The sequence below is a fragment of the Saimiri boliviensis genome, chromosome 2 (genome assembly GCF_048565385.1).
Source record: "Saimiri boliviensis isolate mSaiBol1 chromosome 2, mSaiBol1.pri, whole genome shotgun sequence".
Taxonomy (NCBI): Eukaryota; Metazoa; Chordata; class Mammalia; order Primates; family Cebidae; genus Saimiri; species Saimiri boliviensis.
Window position 1 is genome coordinate 31,287,691 of NC_133450.1, and position 17,676 is coordinate 31,305,366.

The 17,676-nt window shown below is 45.7% G+C and overlaps 1 protein-coding gene across 8 annotated transcripts in view; it reads right to left on the reverse strand.

The window, feature by feature from the left end:
• The window catches only part of RGS6 (regulator of G protein signaling 6), a 634,950-nt gene that overhangs the window by 80,673 nt on the left and 536,601 nt on the right, over positions 1 to 17,676 (reverse strand). For all 8 annotated transcript variants that reach the window (XM_039469182.2, XM_074393036.1, XM_074393035.1 and 5 more), the window contains exons 10-12: positions 17,541 to 17,615; positions 15,713 to 15,811; positions 14,194 to 14,255 (exon numbers count right to left, since the gene is read on the reverse strand). In XM_039469182.2, coding sequence (XP_039325116.2) covers positions 14,194 to 14,255; positions 15,713 to 15,811; positions 17,541 to 17,615 — 236 coding nt within the window. The remainder of the gene's footprint in view (positions 1 to 14,193; positions 14,256 to 15,712; positions 15,812 to 17,540; positions 17,616 to 17,676) is intronic.

Here is a 17,676-nt window from a genome sequence, read left to right on the forward strand (position 1 = left end):
GGAGGGGCCAAGGGTCTGTTGGGGCTCAGAGCATGATACTCCAAAGTATGGCACTTTGGTGTGCTGAGTACTTTGAACTAAAGCAGACTGAAAGGGCCTAAGAAGCCAAGGCTTTCACTTTCTCTCATGCCCCTGTCTCCCATCCCTTTTTCTCCCCTGATGCAAGTCATAGAAACAAGAATTCTTTTTTTCCCAAGGTGGGTCATAGAAACTAGAATGCCTTTCCCACAAAGCAAGCCACAAAACCAGAAAGGTCACTGTCTCTCTTCTCCCTAGAAAAGCCTCATTCCAGAGAGGTCCTGTTCCCTACCCTGGAGGAAGGAACGCTACTCAGAGAGACGAAGAAGAATCTGAACAGACAGGCCTTGCTGGGTTTCCTCCCCCTACGCTGTCACCAGTAGATCACACCCTTTTGTCCAATCACATTTCTATGAGGCTGCCCATTCTTCATGGAACCTAAGCATAAAAACAGACAGTTTTCCCTGGGTCTTTGAGTCTTCGTTTCTGAACGCTTCTGTGTCATGTAAAACTTTGATGAAACATATGCGTTTATGCTTTTCTCTTGTTAACCTCTTGTGATAGCAGTGTTGGCCACAATCCTTATGGTGGATGAGGAGAGGTATCCCCCTTTCCATCCCTACAGGCCTCACAGTTCAGTGTGTAGAGCATTCATTAATTCTCTTGTTTTCAGCTGGCCTCTTATGATATCTGATGTGCCTGTGTTCTGAGTGTATGTGGCTCAATTTCTTTCCAGAATAAACTTCCCATCTCCTGTGGTGGTGGTAGGTGGGAAAGATCGTTTCCTAGTGGGGCAGGAGATCTAGGGGTGCAAAGGCTCCTGAGACAGACTTGAGTGTTCCTCTGCTGTTAGCCCCATGCCTCATTCCTGCCTTCCACGGTCCCTGGTGCCTTCAAAAGCCAAGGCCAGGCTTTATTGGGAAAACTGGCTCACTTTGTCACATTATTTCTGCCCCCAGCATGTAGGTTAGAATGTTCTTCACTCTGTCCCTATGCACTTTGTTTCTTTTCTCTCTCTCTCTTTTTTAAGGTGGAGTTTTGCTCTTGTCCTCCAGGCTGGAGTGCAATGGCATGATCTCTGCTCACCGCAACCTCTGCCTTCTGGGTTCAAGTGATTCTCCCACCTCAGCCCCCCGAGTAGCTGGGATTACAGGCATGTGCCACCACACCAAGCTAATTTTGTGTTTTTAGTAAAGGTGGGGTTTCTCCATGTTGATCAGGCTGGTCTTGAACTCCCAACCTCAGGTGATCTGCCTGCCTCAGCCTCCCAAAGTGCTGGGATTACAGGTGTGAGCCACCGCACCCAAACCTGCACTTTTTTAAAAAAATTAAATTTTGAAATATTTCAGGCACATAGAAAGGTATAAAAATTGTAAGAAATCACCGTTGTACTCACTGATGAATTAAAAAAATAAAACATTACAAATAGAGACATGGGGGCCTGCGCTTATGTTCCCCAATTCTATAGAATTTGTATCTTGGACAAATATGTTGAAATTATTAACAAATAGTTTGTTAATCTTGTGGGTTAATGCCATTTTTGTTCCTTTAGTGACATGTTGCATTTGACGAAAGGGAGAAGGTGAACATATTTCTACAATATTGCCTTGGTTACACTGAGTGACTTTATTACAATTTACTTAATCATTTCCTTTACATTAGGCAGACTTTAAATATTTCTTTTTTAGTATACATAGTACTGTTGTAGAGTACCACTGTTCATACAGATGTTTTCTTTTTATCTTCTGGGTTATGTATTTAGAATTCACACCCACACGCAGAACTATTCGACCCAAAGGTGTGAATATTTTTATGCTTATTGATCCACAATAAAACTTTCCTTAAGCATTCCCAGCTCATGTGTCAGCAACTTCGCCCACAACAGCAAAGTCAGAGCCACAATTCCTACTATTCAATTGCAAAGGGCAAGTAAGGCCAATTAGCTTAATGCTGAACGCACAGAGAAATTAGTCAGAGGCTCCATCTCATGCTGCTGGAAATGTGACCCATGAACCAGCAGCACTGGCATAACCTGGGAGCCCATTAGCAACGCAGGATCTCAGGTCCCAGCCCAGGCCTCCTGAGTCAGAGTCTGCATTTTAATAGGATACCCCAGGTGATTCACATGCACATTCAAGTTTGAAAAGAAACACACCTCATTCCTCAATTTTGCAAAGGGTTCAGGACATGAGATGTTTTATTTATCAAATCAAAATGAAGAAGCCCCTAGTAAATCTGGTTGTGAAGATGGATGTACGTTTTCTGATACCTCGGAGCCTCCCCACTGTCCTGGGTGTAGACTGTGACCCAGTGGAGTAGAAGAAGCAGTGGTCACAGTTGAAAAGCGTTGGTTTGAGTTCTTGGTTGAGCCACTTAACTGAATCTTTGTCAAGTTCATCATATGTTATGTAATGGCCTTGTTGAGCACTCAGGACCACTGTGATAGTGGGAAGGCATCTCAAAAGAATCTTGACAATCCTCCACAAATATAAAACAGACAAGTGAAACCACGTGCACAGTAGAGGCACATCCTCTGTCCTATAGATCTCCTGCCAGGTATGCATCTTCCCCAGGGCCAGCCTTCACCAATAAGAGCTGTATTCGTTTGATTTCATGTTGCTGATAAAGACATACCCAAGACTGAGCAATTTACAAGAGAAAGAGGTTAAATGAACTTACAGTTCCATGTAGTTGGGGAGGCCTCATAATCATGGTGGAAGGCAAGGAGGAGCAAGTCATGTCTTACATGGATGGCAGCAGGCAAACAGTGAGCTTATTCAGGGAAACTCCTATTTTTAAAGCCATCAGACCTCACGTGACTTATTCACGATTGTGAGAACAGCACAGAAAAGACCTGCCCTATGATTCAATTACCTTTCACCAGGTCCCTACTCCAGCACATGGGAATTCAAGATAAGATTTGGGTGGGGACACAGCCAAATCATATCAAGAGCTGTACAGCATCTCAGGCAGAATGAACATGGGCGAGGGAGCTTTAAGGAAGCACTGTGGCAGGAAGGATCAGGCTACAAGTTGGTGCTGCAGTAGGTAGCCACTCCTTAGCCACTTGGGCTGATTGAATTCTTCATAAAAGAAATGGTATTGCATGTTGAGGAACATGTTAGTTTTCTAGAGTTGCTATAATAAATTACCACAAATGGTTAAAACAACAGAAGTTTATACTCAGCTTTCGAGGCCAGAAGTCTGAAATCAAGGTGTTGGCAGCATCCTCTCTTTAAAGACTCTAGAAGAGACTCTCCTCTCCTGTCCTCTCCTGTCCCGTCCTCTTTCTGGTGGCTACAGGCATGCCTTGGCTTGTGGCTGCATCATTTTCATTTCTCTCTTGGTCTTCACATGGCCCTCTTCTATGCCTGTGTCATCTGCTCTCTTTTTCTGTCTTATAAGGACATTTGCCACTGGATTTGGAGTCTTTCTGGATAATCAATGATGATTTAAATATCCTTACCTGAATTACATCTGCAAAGACTCTTTTCCCAAAGGAGGTCACATTCACAGGTTTCACAGGTAAGGACTAGGGTCTATCTTTTGGGGGTCCACCATTCAACCCACTACAGGGAATGCGAGAGAGTAAGCTGGAGGTGGGGATAGAGAGAGCACACTGGGCCGCCTGTCTCCTTTATTCAGATCAGCACAAACACAAGCCAGCAGCAGAAAACCAAAATCCTGTTTGGGGGGTGATGGGTCACAGTGAGGTGCCCCAGAGAATCTGAGTCATGATGACAGATTGGGGGGTTCTCCCGATTTTGAGGCATTTGAGCATCCACGGCATTCTCAAAATCTGAGATGAGCACACAGCCCAGCGGCCCCCGTTTTTCCTCCTAGGGCATATGCCTCAGCCATTCCAAACATCTCAGCCTCAGTTAGCTTTGAATCTGATATAAAAGACATCCACTTGGCAGGCCAAGGCAAAAGGTAGGGCCTCTTTTAACTAGTTAATTGTGTTATTGGGCAATGTTTTTTAAAGATCAGAAACAGGTTTTTCTGAAGTAGAACGTAGGGATTGAAAAATGAAATTTCCTCCCCTCCTCCCTCTCGTTTCCTTATTTTCACTGAGACAGGCTGGAGTTTTCATCAGACTCCTCCTGGAATGTGTTCTAGCAGACCCTCCACGTGGCCACACCTCCAGCCTGGAAAGGAGGGGTCCAAACAGCCAGGTCAGGTCCTGTGGACAAGTTCCCATATGGAGCCGAGTGAATGCTGGGGTGAGGGACTGCTGGGAAGGCTCAGGAGAGGCTGTGGTGAGAATTCAGCTGGCAACTGGTCCCTCAAGGAGCCTGCAGAATCTAGCTGCCTATTACTGTATGCATGGCAATGAAGGCAGCTGCCCGCTGACCAGTGTAAGGCAGCAGAATCTTAAAAGTCCAGAGAGTAACTAAGGAAATGGGAAGTAATATGTGATTAATTAAGCTACAATGAAATACAGGCACATAGCCAGATCTCTTTAAGAGAAATCTGGGAATATCTTCAGAGAAGTAAGTAGAGGAGAGGTAGTGACAGCTAACGGTGATGTTGGTTTAGGAGAATGTGGTTGAGAGCCCAAGGTGAGATTTTTGTAACCATCCAACATAACAGCACAATATATGACTTTGTAACAGGCATTAAGCATGAACTGAATTGTTCCTGTAAGCTTGTGCCACGTTGCACCTTCTCCAAAAAACTTCTAGGCAAGTGGCATCAGGACACACTGTAGAGGAACATGTGGAGAAGGAATACGGAAAGTCCTGATGATCTGAACCATGCAACAAAGCCAAAGTCGTTACGAGCAACTCATCTGTCAGCCAGTGTCAGTGATGAGTGGTATTGGTCAGAAGGGAAATTTATTTTATTAAAAGAGGGAAATCTATTCCTTTAAGTTACATAAATAAAGTCAGAGGCTTTGTAAAGGAAACAGTAAAATCATATGGCCATATGTATTTTGAATGATGTATTTTATTGGTAGAAAAAGGAAGTACTAAATCATCAGAATTAGACATATGCACACTGGGGCTATAAGAGGCATTCCTAGCCAGCAGGGCGCTTGGAGATGCTGGTATATTAAAGACAATGAGGTTGAACAATTTGGTCTTCAGATTCGAAGAGAAGGGGAGAGACTGGGGTTTATATTTGTTTCTAATGGTTGCCGAAACAGAGTATCTCATATTTAGTAGCTAAAAACAATACAAATGTATTGTCTAATAATTCTAAGAGTCAGAGAAGTCTGAAATGGGTCTCAGTGAGCGAACATCAAGGTGTCAGCATGGCAATGTTCTCTGAGGGGAGAATTCATTTGCTCACCCTTTTCTAGCTTCTGGAGCCTCCCCACATTCCTTGGCTCACAGCCCCTTCCATCTGTAAAGAGAGCTATGGTTGTCTCACGCTGTATCACTCTGACACTGACTCTTCTGCCTTTCACCTGTGGGTATCCTGGGCCCATCTGGGCAATCCAGGATAATGTCTCTATTTTAAGGTCAACTGATTAGCGTACCTAAGTCCATACTGTCACCACCCATGCAAGTAAACTCAGTGCACGTGGATCTGTGCTCCCTCGTTTGTCCTATTTGCCATCACCACTGCATGAGAAAGACAGGAGACAGCAAAGTGCATCTTCTTGGAGGTTCCCACAGGTCACTTGGGCTTTTAGTATTCTGCTGCCTCAACTGCTCTCCCAGCTTCTTGGGGCAGGGACGGCAGTTGTATGTGATCCTTCCCAGACAGAATAGCAGAGGGGGTTAACTTCACAGCCAGGGTAGCCAAAGACTGAGAGGAGCTGAAAGAACACCCCAAACTGGGAAGACAGGGAAGGTGGCCTCCTCTTCCCTTATGCTTCTCAACATCATCACACTGTGCAGAAACAGCACAAGAAATGAAAGCAAGGACTCCTTGCCTTTTGCTTGCTTTCCTGTCTCCTTAATCTGGGCTGGAGGTGCCTTATGCCTGGTAGCTAGAGCTTCCAAGGTGGGACACAGGAAAGAAATGAAGGATGGCCACATAGGGTAAGAGCTAAGCTTAATGCAAAGAGATGAAAAGGCTTTTGGGTTTGTGCCGACGTTGTCCAGTGCCATTTCTTAGGCATGAAAGGAGATCCAAATGGAGATAGAAGTGCTGCCTAGGAGTACAGTGAATGAACTTGGTTGTGTTGACCCTTACGTTGGGTCTCTTGAGAATCTGAGTGAAGCAGATAGGAATTCTGGACGGTAAGAAGTACACCGAAATGGGTGAGCAGGCATAGAAGGCCTCTCTGGGTTTCTGCTCAGTTCTCCTTGTCTCCTGACATGTACACAAGGCTACTTCAGGAGCTGCCATGTATTTATTTATAAGCCCTGCTCCTGGCCATGGTTGATTTGTCCAGGAACAGACAATGATGCAAATGGCATTCATATACTCTTTCCCCAGCTTCAGCAGTAGAAGCTTACATTACTCCATTCTCATATTGCTATGAAGAAATACCCAAGATTGGGTAATTTACAAAGGAAAGAGATTTAATTGACTCAAAGTTCAGCATGGCTGGGGAGGCCTAGGAAACTGACAATCATGGAGGAAGGGGAAGCAAACATGTCCTTCCTCCCATGGTGACAGGAAGGAGAATGAGAACTGAATGAAGGTGGAAGCCCCTTATAAAGTCATCAGGTCTCACGAGAACTTACTATCACTAGCACAGCGTGGGGGAAAACACCCCCAAGATTCCATTATCTCCCACTGGGTCCCTCCTACCACATGTGGCAATTATGGAAACTACAAGATGAGATTTGGGTGGGGACACAGCTAAACCATATCAAAGTTGTATAGTCACAAAGTTCAAGGGCTAGTGGTGTCATGCTTCCTAACACATGTCTGTCATTAAAGAGAGTAAGGCCAGCATGGAAAATGGGCAGGAGCAGAGAGGAAGAACAGGTCTTGGAGATGCTCAGGGCTCTAGCTCCAGCTCTTCCTGAGCTCAATGGCATTGCTGCCTTTCCCAGGGTTCAACTCCACAGTCCCTCCTTGTATTCTGGGAGCCAATGTACACTCATATTTTGCAGAACTAGGTTCAAGCTGGGGTTTTATTGCTTGGCATCAAACCAATATATAGTTGAAAAGGGGATGAAGATGATGTGAATGTGAAGGCAAGCTCATCAAGGCAGCCCTTTGTAGAATTATCCGGAGAGGTTCTCTTTCAGAACATGTGCTTCCTGGTGGTGTACAGATTACAAGATGAACACAGTCTGTCTGCGACACACAAGACAACGAGAAGGCCAGGCAGGCAATGAAAGAGGCAGCAATGGCCAATGCACAGTACCATTTCAGTCCAAAGTCAACACCAACAACCGCAGAAAGACTAGAGGTAGGACAGGAAAAGCAAAAAGGGAGAAGATAATAGAGGCGTACAAAGAGCTTTGTAGGATGTCCGGCACATAACAGTGCACAGCAGAAACGGTCCTCCAACTGCAGGCGGTGTGAGTGGCAGAAAAGCAGATGTGGAATGAGATGGAAGAAAGAAAATAAATATAGGGAATTCGGAAGTCCATTGAGAACACTATTTCTCATTGAGCAATTTTAGCATTCTTGTTCCTTTATCCCTGACTCCTGATTGATACGTGGTTTTGTTATTTTCAAATGACAAATTCTCACATCACTAGAAGATGCTGATCTGTGAAGCTTTAGCAAATGTGCTACCCACCATTGTCATGGGCTTTGAACTAGGTCTTGGGTGGAAGTGTGGAACTGGCTGGTTTGTTCACATACTCCTGTGCCATGACCCTTTAGTAAGTGGCAAAGATCTACCAGAGGGCTGCCGGGAGTACAGCCTGTGGCCAGTTATCTGTAGACATTATGCAGCACCTACAATGCCTTTAAGTAGCAAACAGCTCTCTGGATCTCAGGGAGTTGTTAGGGCTGAGCTAACAGCAAAGTCACAGCTTCTAATCATAGTAACCAGTCCTGGTAGGAGGACAGTTATTAATGTAAAACATTCCCAATTTACATTGCTAATTAGGGTCTACCTTTGATAAACTTAGAGGGGATGCAAACAACGAAAGAGAATTTAGTAAACATATAGTCTGTACACTTGAGAAAATATGAAAAAAGTAAAAGTTTTAGATTTTCTCCTTTCTCTCTTGAAAATGACTTATGATTTTGTTACAAATTGTATAGATGTGACCAAAAAAAAAAGAAAAAAAAACTATGATGAGTTGCAGGAAGAAGAAATGCTGTCCATCCTGAGTTAAGCAATGCCTAGGAGGAATCCCTAGAGCTAAGGACACATAGACAGAGCAGGTGGGGCGAAGATGAAGATACTGACATGGCTAGGCTCCAGAAAAAAGGGACAGTGAAGTATGGCCTGCAGCTGTGGGAAACTATTATTAAGAAAAACAACAAAAACGGAGGCATGGAATATGACCATTAGTCCTACTTTAGAAAGACAATACAAATGCGCTACATCACTCATGATGAAATCGGGGCCTCTAAATCGGAAGACCTGGACACAGAATGTGAAAGGGAGTGAAGGGCAGAGCATGCTGGCACGCCTCACTTCGCTCCGTGTGGGTTCTGAACTGTCATGCACAGCAGGGAACCGGGGCAGGGAGGATCTGATTAGAAAGGAAATGAGAAGCAGAGCAGCACTGTGGAGAGGAAAGAAGAAAGTTTGATTCCTAGCAATTAATTAATTAATCTAGCTTTTTTTTTCACTTGTAGAAGGTGAGAAGTAGAGAGAATAGAAAGAAAGAAATCCTTAATTGCAGGTCATCCAGAGAAAACACATTCCACAGAGAAACCCGGGATGAGTGGAGCATGAAGGTGAATTCAGCCCTGCAGGAACAAGAGCTGACACCAGGCCGGGTATGGAGGCCCTCCTTTCCCATACACAGCAGACTCCAGATATTGGTCTGGATACGGTCACCCTGGCTACAATGATACCTCTGGTCTTTTTAAAATTTCTGTCACCTAGAATAGGCTAGGAGAAAGGAGGAGTAAAGACCCCCATGGTTCCTGGAATCCCATAAAAGCAAAGTTGTAATGACTTCTGTGACCCTCTGTTTTCCTCCCCTGAAACTATCATTAGACGTTAAGTTCACAAACCTCTATCACCCTAGCAGGTTTTTAATAGACCCTTAGGGTGTCCAGTCCCTTGCTGTCTTATCTCATTTCATTAATTACATTTCATGATCACCAAGGGTCAGGAGGTGGAGGAAGAACCAGCATCCAATTTCAGGGAGCAGCGACAATCTCAGACGCGGGCAAGCAAGATGATGCTTAAAAAAATCAATTCAGCAGTCAGCTGTGACACACAAATGGCTCCCAGCACTAGCGTGAGGAAGAGCCAAGTACAGACGCAGGTATGAAATGAAACAACTTGGTCTCTCTGTGTGCGGGCAGTGCGTTGGGATAGCTGCAGTGACAGTGGTGTAGCTTGCAATGGGTGGGAAGAAGTCTCTGGGGATCGCAGCCACACGTGGAGAGTCTAGACAGTTTGGGAATAAAATGCATGGAGTTCTGCTTCTCAAAGTTGGTTTGTCAAGTGCTATAAGGCTTAGGTGAATTTAAAAGGGGCTCCCTTGGGGATACTCGCATGGAAGAGTAAGACCTCATTTACCTGGCAACTTCAATTGTCCAGAGAGCACAAATGAGCTAAGTGACCGTAAAAGCCTATGAGCAGTCTACAGATGAAATAAATGCCACATCTCAAGGTTCATTGTCTGTTATTTGGAACAACACCCCTCCCAAAACCAACACACCTCACACTTGCTTTAGGATCAAGGCTAAGAAGTTTGGTTATTTGATTTCCTGGTGTCGTTCAGTTTCACAAAAGGAGTCTATTTCTCAACCCTTGAATGTAGTCCAGCTTAGTGACTTGTTTTACCCAATACAAGGAAACAAAAGTGACAGAACGCTAGTTCTAAACTGTAAGAGTTTTGTATGCTTCCGTTCTCTCTTGGAATCCCACTATCCCCATGTGGAAAAGGTGAAACTAGCCCTTTGGAGGGTAAGAGACCATGTTAAGGGGCGCTCAGTTGTTCCAGCTGAGGCCATCCTAAACCAGCAGAAGCCAAACATGTGAGAGAATGCAGCAAAGATCAGCAGAGCTGCCTAGACAACATGCAGCCACACAGAGAAACGTGGCTGAGACCAGTGGGGCCAGGAGGCACACAGACATGTGGGCAATAGTAGAAACCTATTTCTTAAGCCACTGAGCTCTGGGGTGTTTTGTTACTCAGCAACAGCTGTTACACCTGGTCTGCTACAGATTGGAAAGGAGGTGGGGGTTAGGTAGAGAGGGGGAGGCAGGCAGACAATTAAAAGACAGAAACAAGAATTCAAAGAACATTATCGTCTGGGGCCATTTAGGGAAGGGGAAGCAGTTGGTGGCATCTTAGAAGATCCCGACCACTGACAGTTTTAAAGTACAATAGAAGACACTTGCCTCTGGGTCATCTAGGAAAAGTAACTGAAATGTGGTGTCCCTTTGTTAGGAAGGCAAGTACATGAACCATATTGAAGAAAGATTGCCATTAAAAATAGTTAAAATAAAAAGCTTAGGGTGTTAAGTGTCATTTATCTGAGACATTCATGTGTGTGTGCAGGGACAATACGTTCTGCAACAGAAATTGGCTAACAGCTCAGAAAGGCTTGTGTGTCGCTTCCAGGGGGCAGAAGGCAGCCTAGGAAATGCAGTTTGGTTGCCATGATGCTGGCATTCTGGGGACACTTCAGCATTCATGAAGACAAGGGACAGAATATTTGGAACTGGGATGGCCTGAGAAATTCTGTGCTGAAGCGCAAGTCTTTTCTCCCCCAAAGCCCCAGCTTAGTGATGGCGTGTGAGGCGGTGGGAGGAGACGGGAGGGGCAAAGTCAGCCTGAGACAGCCTGCAGAGACCTCTGCATGGGAGAGGCTGAGGAGGCGGAGGGTGCGGGGAAGAACTGCATTAGCAGCCTCCCTCCTTCGCCTGCCCTTTGCTTGCTCCTCTAAGCACCGTATATCTAGTTCATTCCGTGCCATGCACTTGAATTCTGCTCTCTTCCGAAGCCCGATCAAGTGCCATGCTGGAAAATCAGCAGCAGCAGCATTCACATTCTTAGAGTGCATACTGGACCAAAGGACCGGACCATGCTTTTGCCATGCATGAGCTCATTAACCCTATGACTTAAATGTGACTACTACCTCCCCTCTAAAGAGGTGAAACAGGCACCGAGAGAAGGAGCCACTGGCCTCATCAGTTAGAAAATAGGAAAGAACAGAAAATCGAACACCACATGTTCTCACTTACAGGCAGGTGTTGAACAATGAGAACACATGGACGCAGGGAGGGGAGCATCACACACTGGGGTCTGTTGCGGAGGGCTAGGGGAGGGACAGGGGTGGTGCGAGGTTGGGGAGGGATAACATGGGGAGGAATGCCAAAAATAGGTGATGGGGGGATGGAGGCAGCAAACCACCTTGCCGTGTAAGTACCTACGCAACAACCCTGCATGATCTGCACAAGTACCCCAGAACCTAAAGCACACGCAAAAAAAATAGGAAATGGCAGGGGCAGGATTCAAACCTTGATGATCGGTTCCAGACCCATCCCCTAAACTGTCTGTTCTGCCCCTTTAGTTTGTAAAGTTTCCTTATTCCCTCCCTGCTGGTCTGGATGCACCCTTTAGTCCAACCCTGACTGCAGTCATCCCAGAGCCCAGCTTCGCTGGCCCCAGCCCTCCTGCCTCCCCTCACTGTTAGTCCTCACGGAACTCAGTGAAAAACAACGAAGACCTTTCCTGGGGGATGCGGTTCTGATGAACTGTCACTTATCACCTGGAGCGGGGCCCAGGGAAGCCAGATGGGGATGGGGATGGGGATGTGTGTGCCCACCTGAGAGAGCTCAGTCTGCACCTCTGGCAGCTTCTCACCAGCTGCCAGCACCTCCTCCCTGGCCCCATCCTCACAGACCCACTGACAGGCCCTGCTCCCAGCTGCTTTATCTCTAGCTAACACGCATCTCCTCTCCCTCCTCCTCCCTATCTGGGGGTTTCCTTGCGGCTCTAATGAAAAACCCTAGTGTCACATTGAAAAGTTGCCAGTTATTGCTGCTGGGAATAAAATCCAGCCTCTGCCGGGCAGAGACTCATGAAAGCTTCTAGCTGGGCTCTGAGGAGTAGCCAGTTGGAATAATCCTTCAATATGAGCAGCCTCTCAAGCATAATTAGGCGGTACCAGGTGGGCCCCTCCCTGGCAGCAAGGAAACAAACAAATAATAGGACAGGCCAGGCTCCCCACCCCCACCTTGACTTTCTCCATTCCTTGGCCTCTGCACACCTTCCTGCAGTCTGCCTATCTCATCTGACTGGTTCAGGCTCTTTCCCTGCATCCCAAGATACAACAGACTGGATGTTCTAACTGATGTGAGCTCTCAGGTCAGCCTGAGTAGCAGGCAATGGCTTCACCCAATTGTGAAAGACCAGGTCAATCTACTTGAAGATTATCCAAAATGTGGATTTCTTGGCTCTACCCTGGAACCACTGAATCTGAATCCCTCGGGCTGAGGTTTGGAAATTTCCATTTTTTAACCCCTTCCCTCACCTGGATAATGCTACTTAGAACCACTGGACCTGAGCAACTAGATCCAAAGAAAGATGCTCCTATGCAAAGCATACTAGGACAGTCATTTCTGTCCTGAGTTCACAGAGAAGGAAGCTGGTGGTTCCTCACAGACTATGGATGACACCAAGAGAGTTGAGGACATGATGCTGCTTCACTCACAGCCACTCTTCAGGGGCAAAGGAACCACAGTGAGACCTATAAAGCATTTTCAGAGCCTGGTACCCTGGCCAGAAGCCACACATAATGGGAGTGGCAGTGTGAGGTGCTTCTGCAGCCGACACAGCTAGCTGAAACGGTGACTTCAGGGTGATTGGTATCTGAGTGTAAGCTGAGTTCCAGCCATGGCAACTTCCGAGGACTCTCGCAGAGAGAAAGCAGGAATATCAGTGATTCTCAATGGGAGTGACTTTCACCCGACCCAGGGGACATTGGCAATGTCTGGAGACATTTTTCGTTGTCACAACTGTGGTGGTGTGGGGACTACTGGCCTCTAATGGGGAGAGGTCAGGAATGCTGCTAAATATCCTATAATTCATAGGACCTTAAGAACACAACAAGGAATTATCTGGCTCAGAATGTCACTAGTGTCACGATCGAGAAACCCTGGAAGAGATAAAGACGTCAGCCCAAATCGAGGGACGTCCTTAGCCCCTGAAGTTAGGGTGTTCAATCAGACTCTTTGTTTGGGGTTGGAGTTGTTATCTTCCATTTGTTGTTATTTACCTAGAAAAAAGATGTGGATCAACACAGGGGCCAGCAGAGAAAGGCTTACAGGCTTATAGGGGCCTCACACAGCGAGCCCCCTGTAAGAGCTGGGCTTAAAAGACTCACTTTATCTGACATCCAATAAATACCAAGATCCAATTTAAGCTCTTGATTCCTTCAGCAATTGGTCATTGCTTTAACGGTAGCATATGGACAAACAAATATTCAGTACTGAGCTGCCTGGTTAGATTTATGCCATATAAAGTCCCCATGGGGTCTCCTGTCTTCGTGGAAGAGTTAAAAAAACACCATTTAGTTGATAAAATTGAGTCTCCCATTAATTAACGGAGTGGAACCAGCTACTGATGCAGACTGAAGCACACACGTCGTGGTGGAGGACAGGCTGGAGGGGCCAAATATTTTCTTTCCAGTTGATTCGATACAGTTCAGTGGTTGATGGTATGTGGAGGCGGATCTCTTCCTGATGATCCAGTCCCCTCCTGTCTATCCGGCCAGCGCCTCAAAGGACACACGTAATTTCTTTTCCTCTATAAAGTGAATCTGGGCATTTTATAGCTGAAAAGGGAGCAATTTCCATTTGAATTAATCAAGAGGCTGAAGGCAAAGGTGCATTATGTAGATTTTAAGGACATTCTTCCTGGATTGACAAGGTCCTGTGGCCACTCCCTGTATGTAAAGCCTTAGTAAGGGAATATTTCTTGACATCACTCAAGGGAGCTATGTTATCTTAGTTATACTCACATGGTGCCTGTGGGGTTTTTTTGTACCTCAGTCTAAGGAGTCACTACAGTCTGACTTTTGGCATTGAACACATTTGTTAACCACAACCCTGTAACATTTCTTCCTTGTTAAATTAGAAGAAAGGAGTAATATCATTAAGAGAAAACATACCTTTCAGCCACTTTGGACATTTTCAAACAATGTCTGTCGATCTGTGCATTCAAAAATGTTATCTGAGAAAACGGAGAACACAGACGTTAAGTCTGAACTGAAATTATTTTTCCCTTTCCTCCCCAAACCCAAATCCTGCATTTCCACCAAGAGCCAAACACCTCCTCTGGCCAGACATCTCCGACTCCTTCCGCTCTGCATTCCAGAAACGCACCTGTGGCTCTGGACATCCCTATCACACAAGATTCATCTTCTACCATTTAGCCTGCATCTCATCTCCTCCTGTATTGTGGTGTGATTTAAGTCTTGCCTTCCAAAACTTAAAGGCAATACACAGTCTACAAAGCTTAGCAACAGCATAGACAGGTGAAATGTGCACTACAGACACCTGTTTTGAACAATCCCCAGTGACCCTTCCTCTGCCACCTTTCACATGCATGTCACATCTGTGTTCTTGGCGTGCTTGACTGGGATCATCAAATAGCTTTTTTCTTTCTTTCTTTCTTTCTTTCTTTCTTTCTTTCTTTCTTTTTCTTTTTTTAAATTATTTTGAGATGGAGTCTTGTTCTGTTGCCCAGGCTGGAGTGCAGTGGCATGATCTCAGCTCATTGCAACTTCCGCCTCCCGGGTTCAAACGATTCTCCTGTCTCAGCCTCCCGAGGGGCTGGATCTACAGGCACACGCCGCCACGCCTGGCTAATTTTTTTGTATTTTTAGTAGAGATGGCGTTTCACCATATTGGTCAGCCTGGTCTCAAACTCCTGACCTCAGGTGAGCCACACCTGCCTCGACCTCCCAACGTGCTGGCTTACAAGTGTGAGCCACTGCGCCCGGCCAGACAGCTTTTTTTCATACGTCGGTTACCTCTTACCCACCAGATAATGAACTTGTCAAGGACAAGTACCTAAAAATTTACCCCTTTGGGTTTTGCTCTCTAGGACCCAGCAAGGCATAATATAAATAGTAGGCCCTAACGTTGCTTAATTATTAGTAAATATCAGAAGGAAGTAATATAATTAGTCATTGTCTATTGACATGGGCTCCTCATCATGAAAAAATACAACATTCAACCAAGTAATACTGAAATGGCCTTGGGAGTAGGGCTTTATTTATTCTTAAAATTTCCTTTCAAATCACAGCAATAAAGTCAACCATCCTGAGGCTGGTTTAGTCTGGAAGTGCATTCCAGTTTTAAGGACTGTGTGACATGAGCCCCTCCTTCCTCCAGCTCCCGCAGCGGACGGTGGGAAACCCCGCTAGCACAGTTATCCCCAGACCCGGGAGGACTCATTTACGCCCTTTTCTAATAACTGCTGGAGGAACTGGGGAGAGAATTCTTTCTCTCCAGCTTCCACGGCTCATTCTCACACAGCACTCAAAGGTTCAAGTCACCCACGGCGGGGTTCCACTGTGGTTTTCAGGAACTCAAAGCTTGCTCAATCTTCTGAAGTGAACATTTGAAAAGGTTTTTAAACTAGCCACGTCTCCTCCTGGGAGTGCAAGCAGACAATTCATTCACCTGTTTCCGGATATCCTCTTTTGTAGTTTTCCTGATTGGCTGGCTGAGTACGTGCACGGGGCTCTGTGACTGGGACTCTTCGGTCACGCCATACACGGACTAGGAGAAGCAGCAAGAATGTAGGATCATCTACCCGCAGAGTCAGAGGGTGGCTTAGGGGGCAGCTAGTTCAAAGACTCATCCAATTTCTTGAATCCAATCATGGCAATAAGAGATTGGTCTCTGCTTTTATTTTTTTCAATGATGAAAATACTGTCTCTTAAGGTATCTCATCTCATCTTTGGGGTACCACTGTAACCCAAATCCTGCCTTTTATTGTGCTGAGAATAGTCTCCTCGTATCTCAGTGTTTCTCTGAATACGGTCCATAGACCATCTGCAAAGAATCGCCTGGGTGTGCTTGGAAAAGACACATTGCTGAGTGTCCCCTCGCCCCCTGGACTTACAGCATCGGAATCTTTGGGGGTGGTCTGGGAATCTGCATTTTATCAAATGCCCCAAATGATTCTGAGGTCAAAGGAGGTTGAAGAGCCACCGTGGAAGCGTATGCATGAAAGATCCCCTTGACATTTCTGCCGGTCAGCGGATGACCATCTGGTACAAAACTGGGATGGCGGGGGTTCAGGTTTTTCCTTTCAAGTCAAACAGTTTTCTGGCCTCAGTTTCTCCACAGGTCTGTGGCTATAGCGATGTTTAAAGCCGTTCCTGGTATTATGGACAGACTAAACACAATCTTCGCACTGGGAAAGAAACAAAACCCTGAAGGGCATGCAATGTGTAGCTCAAATCTTGAAAATCAAGAAGGGCTCACATAAAGTGGATGTAACTCCACGAAATTCTGCAATATTAGAATTAGGGGGCTCTTGAAGATGAAGACATTTTAGGACTAATATTTTAAAGTATAATACAGTGGGTATTGTTATCTCAGTGAAGAACAAAATACCTAAGGAGACTGAAGAAGTTTATATGTATATGCACGCCATGTCTTTTGTGTGTGTGTGTGTGTGTGTGTGTGTGTGTGTGTCTTTTTTTAAAATACATACACTAGAGAGAGCTAATTGGTCATCAGAAGAAACAGGAATGTGTGGGGACACATCACCACTCTTTGGAAATTAATATTATGGAGTCATGCTCTCCCGCAATACTGTCCCTGGTGCTGTGGAGAGGGTGGGACATAGGGATCGTGGGGAGTGTGAGCATGGCACCCTCAGATATGCTGTGGCCACCACTCCTTTCAGTAAAGTGAACCACAAGTGACCACCGGGTCATTAACAATTGGGCAAGACGGTGGTTTGAGTTTGGATGATCCAGCTCTACCAAAAAAATAAAACATAAAAAAGACTTTCATTTGTTTCTAAGTACAAAGCTCGTTTCCACCTGTGAGCTTTGCCACTTCTTGCCCCTTCTGTTTCCTCCCCTCCCTGCCACCTCCCCAGAGACAACTGCGACTTACCCTCAGAACACCTGACCCTCTTTCAGGAAGTCCTTGGGAAGCCCCTATCCCTGCCCCCTCCAGCTCTGGCTCAGCTGCCCCTCCTGGGCTCCTCAACTGTCGCTTGACTCTCCTAACACAGCGTTCATGGCCCTGTTGCCTGTTGGCTTGTTTTACTCCCCGCCAGGCTGTGGGCTCTGTGAGGACCTGCCACTGTATCCCAGCATAAACACAGCGCCAAGCATGAATCGGCTGCCCAATCAATATTTGTGAAATGGTTATGGTTTCAAAAGACAAAAGGTGGTAGAATGACAAGTAGCAAATTACTATTTGAATAGTACTAGAACTGGGAGGGCTATTCACATCAAGAATTTTTAACTCGGCTAAGCCAGCGAACCTTTTTAACCTTTTGTGGATTCTTCAAACGTCGGCATTTTCGGATATCCATTTCTGTTGTGTTCACACAGCCTGGCTGAGAAAAAAAAAAACACATCATATAAATTACTAAGTGAAAATCACACTTCCAATTTAGC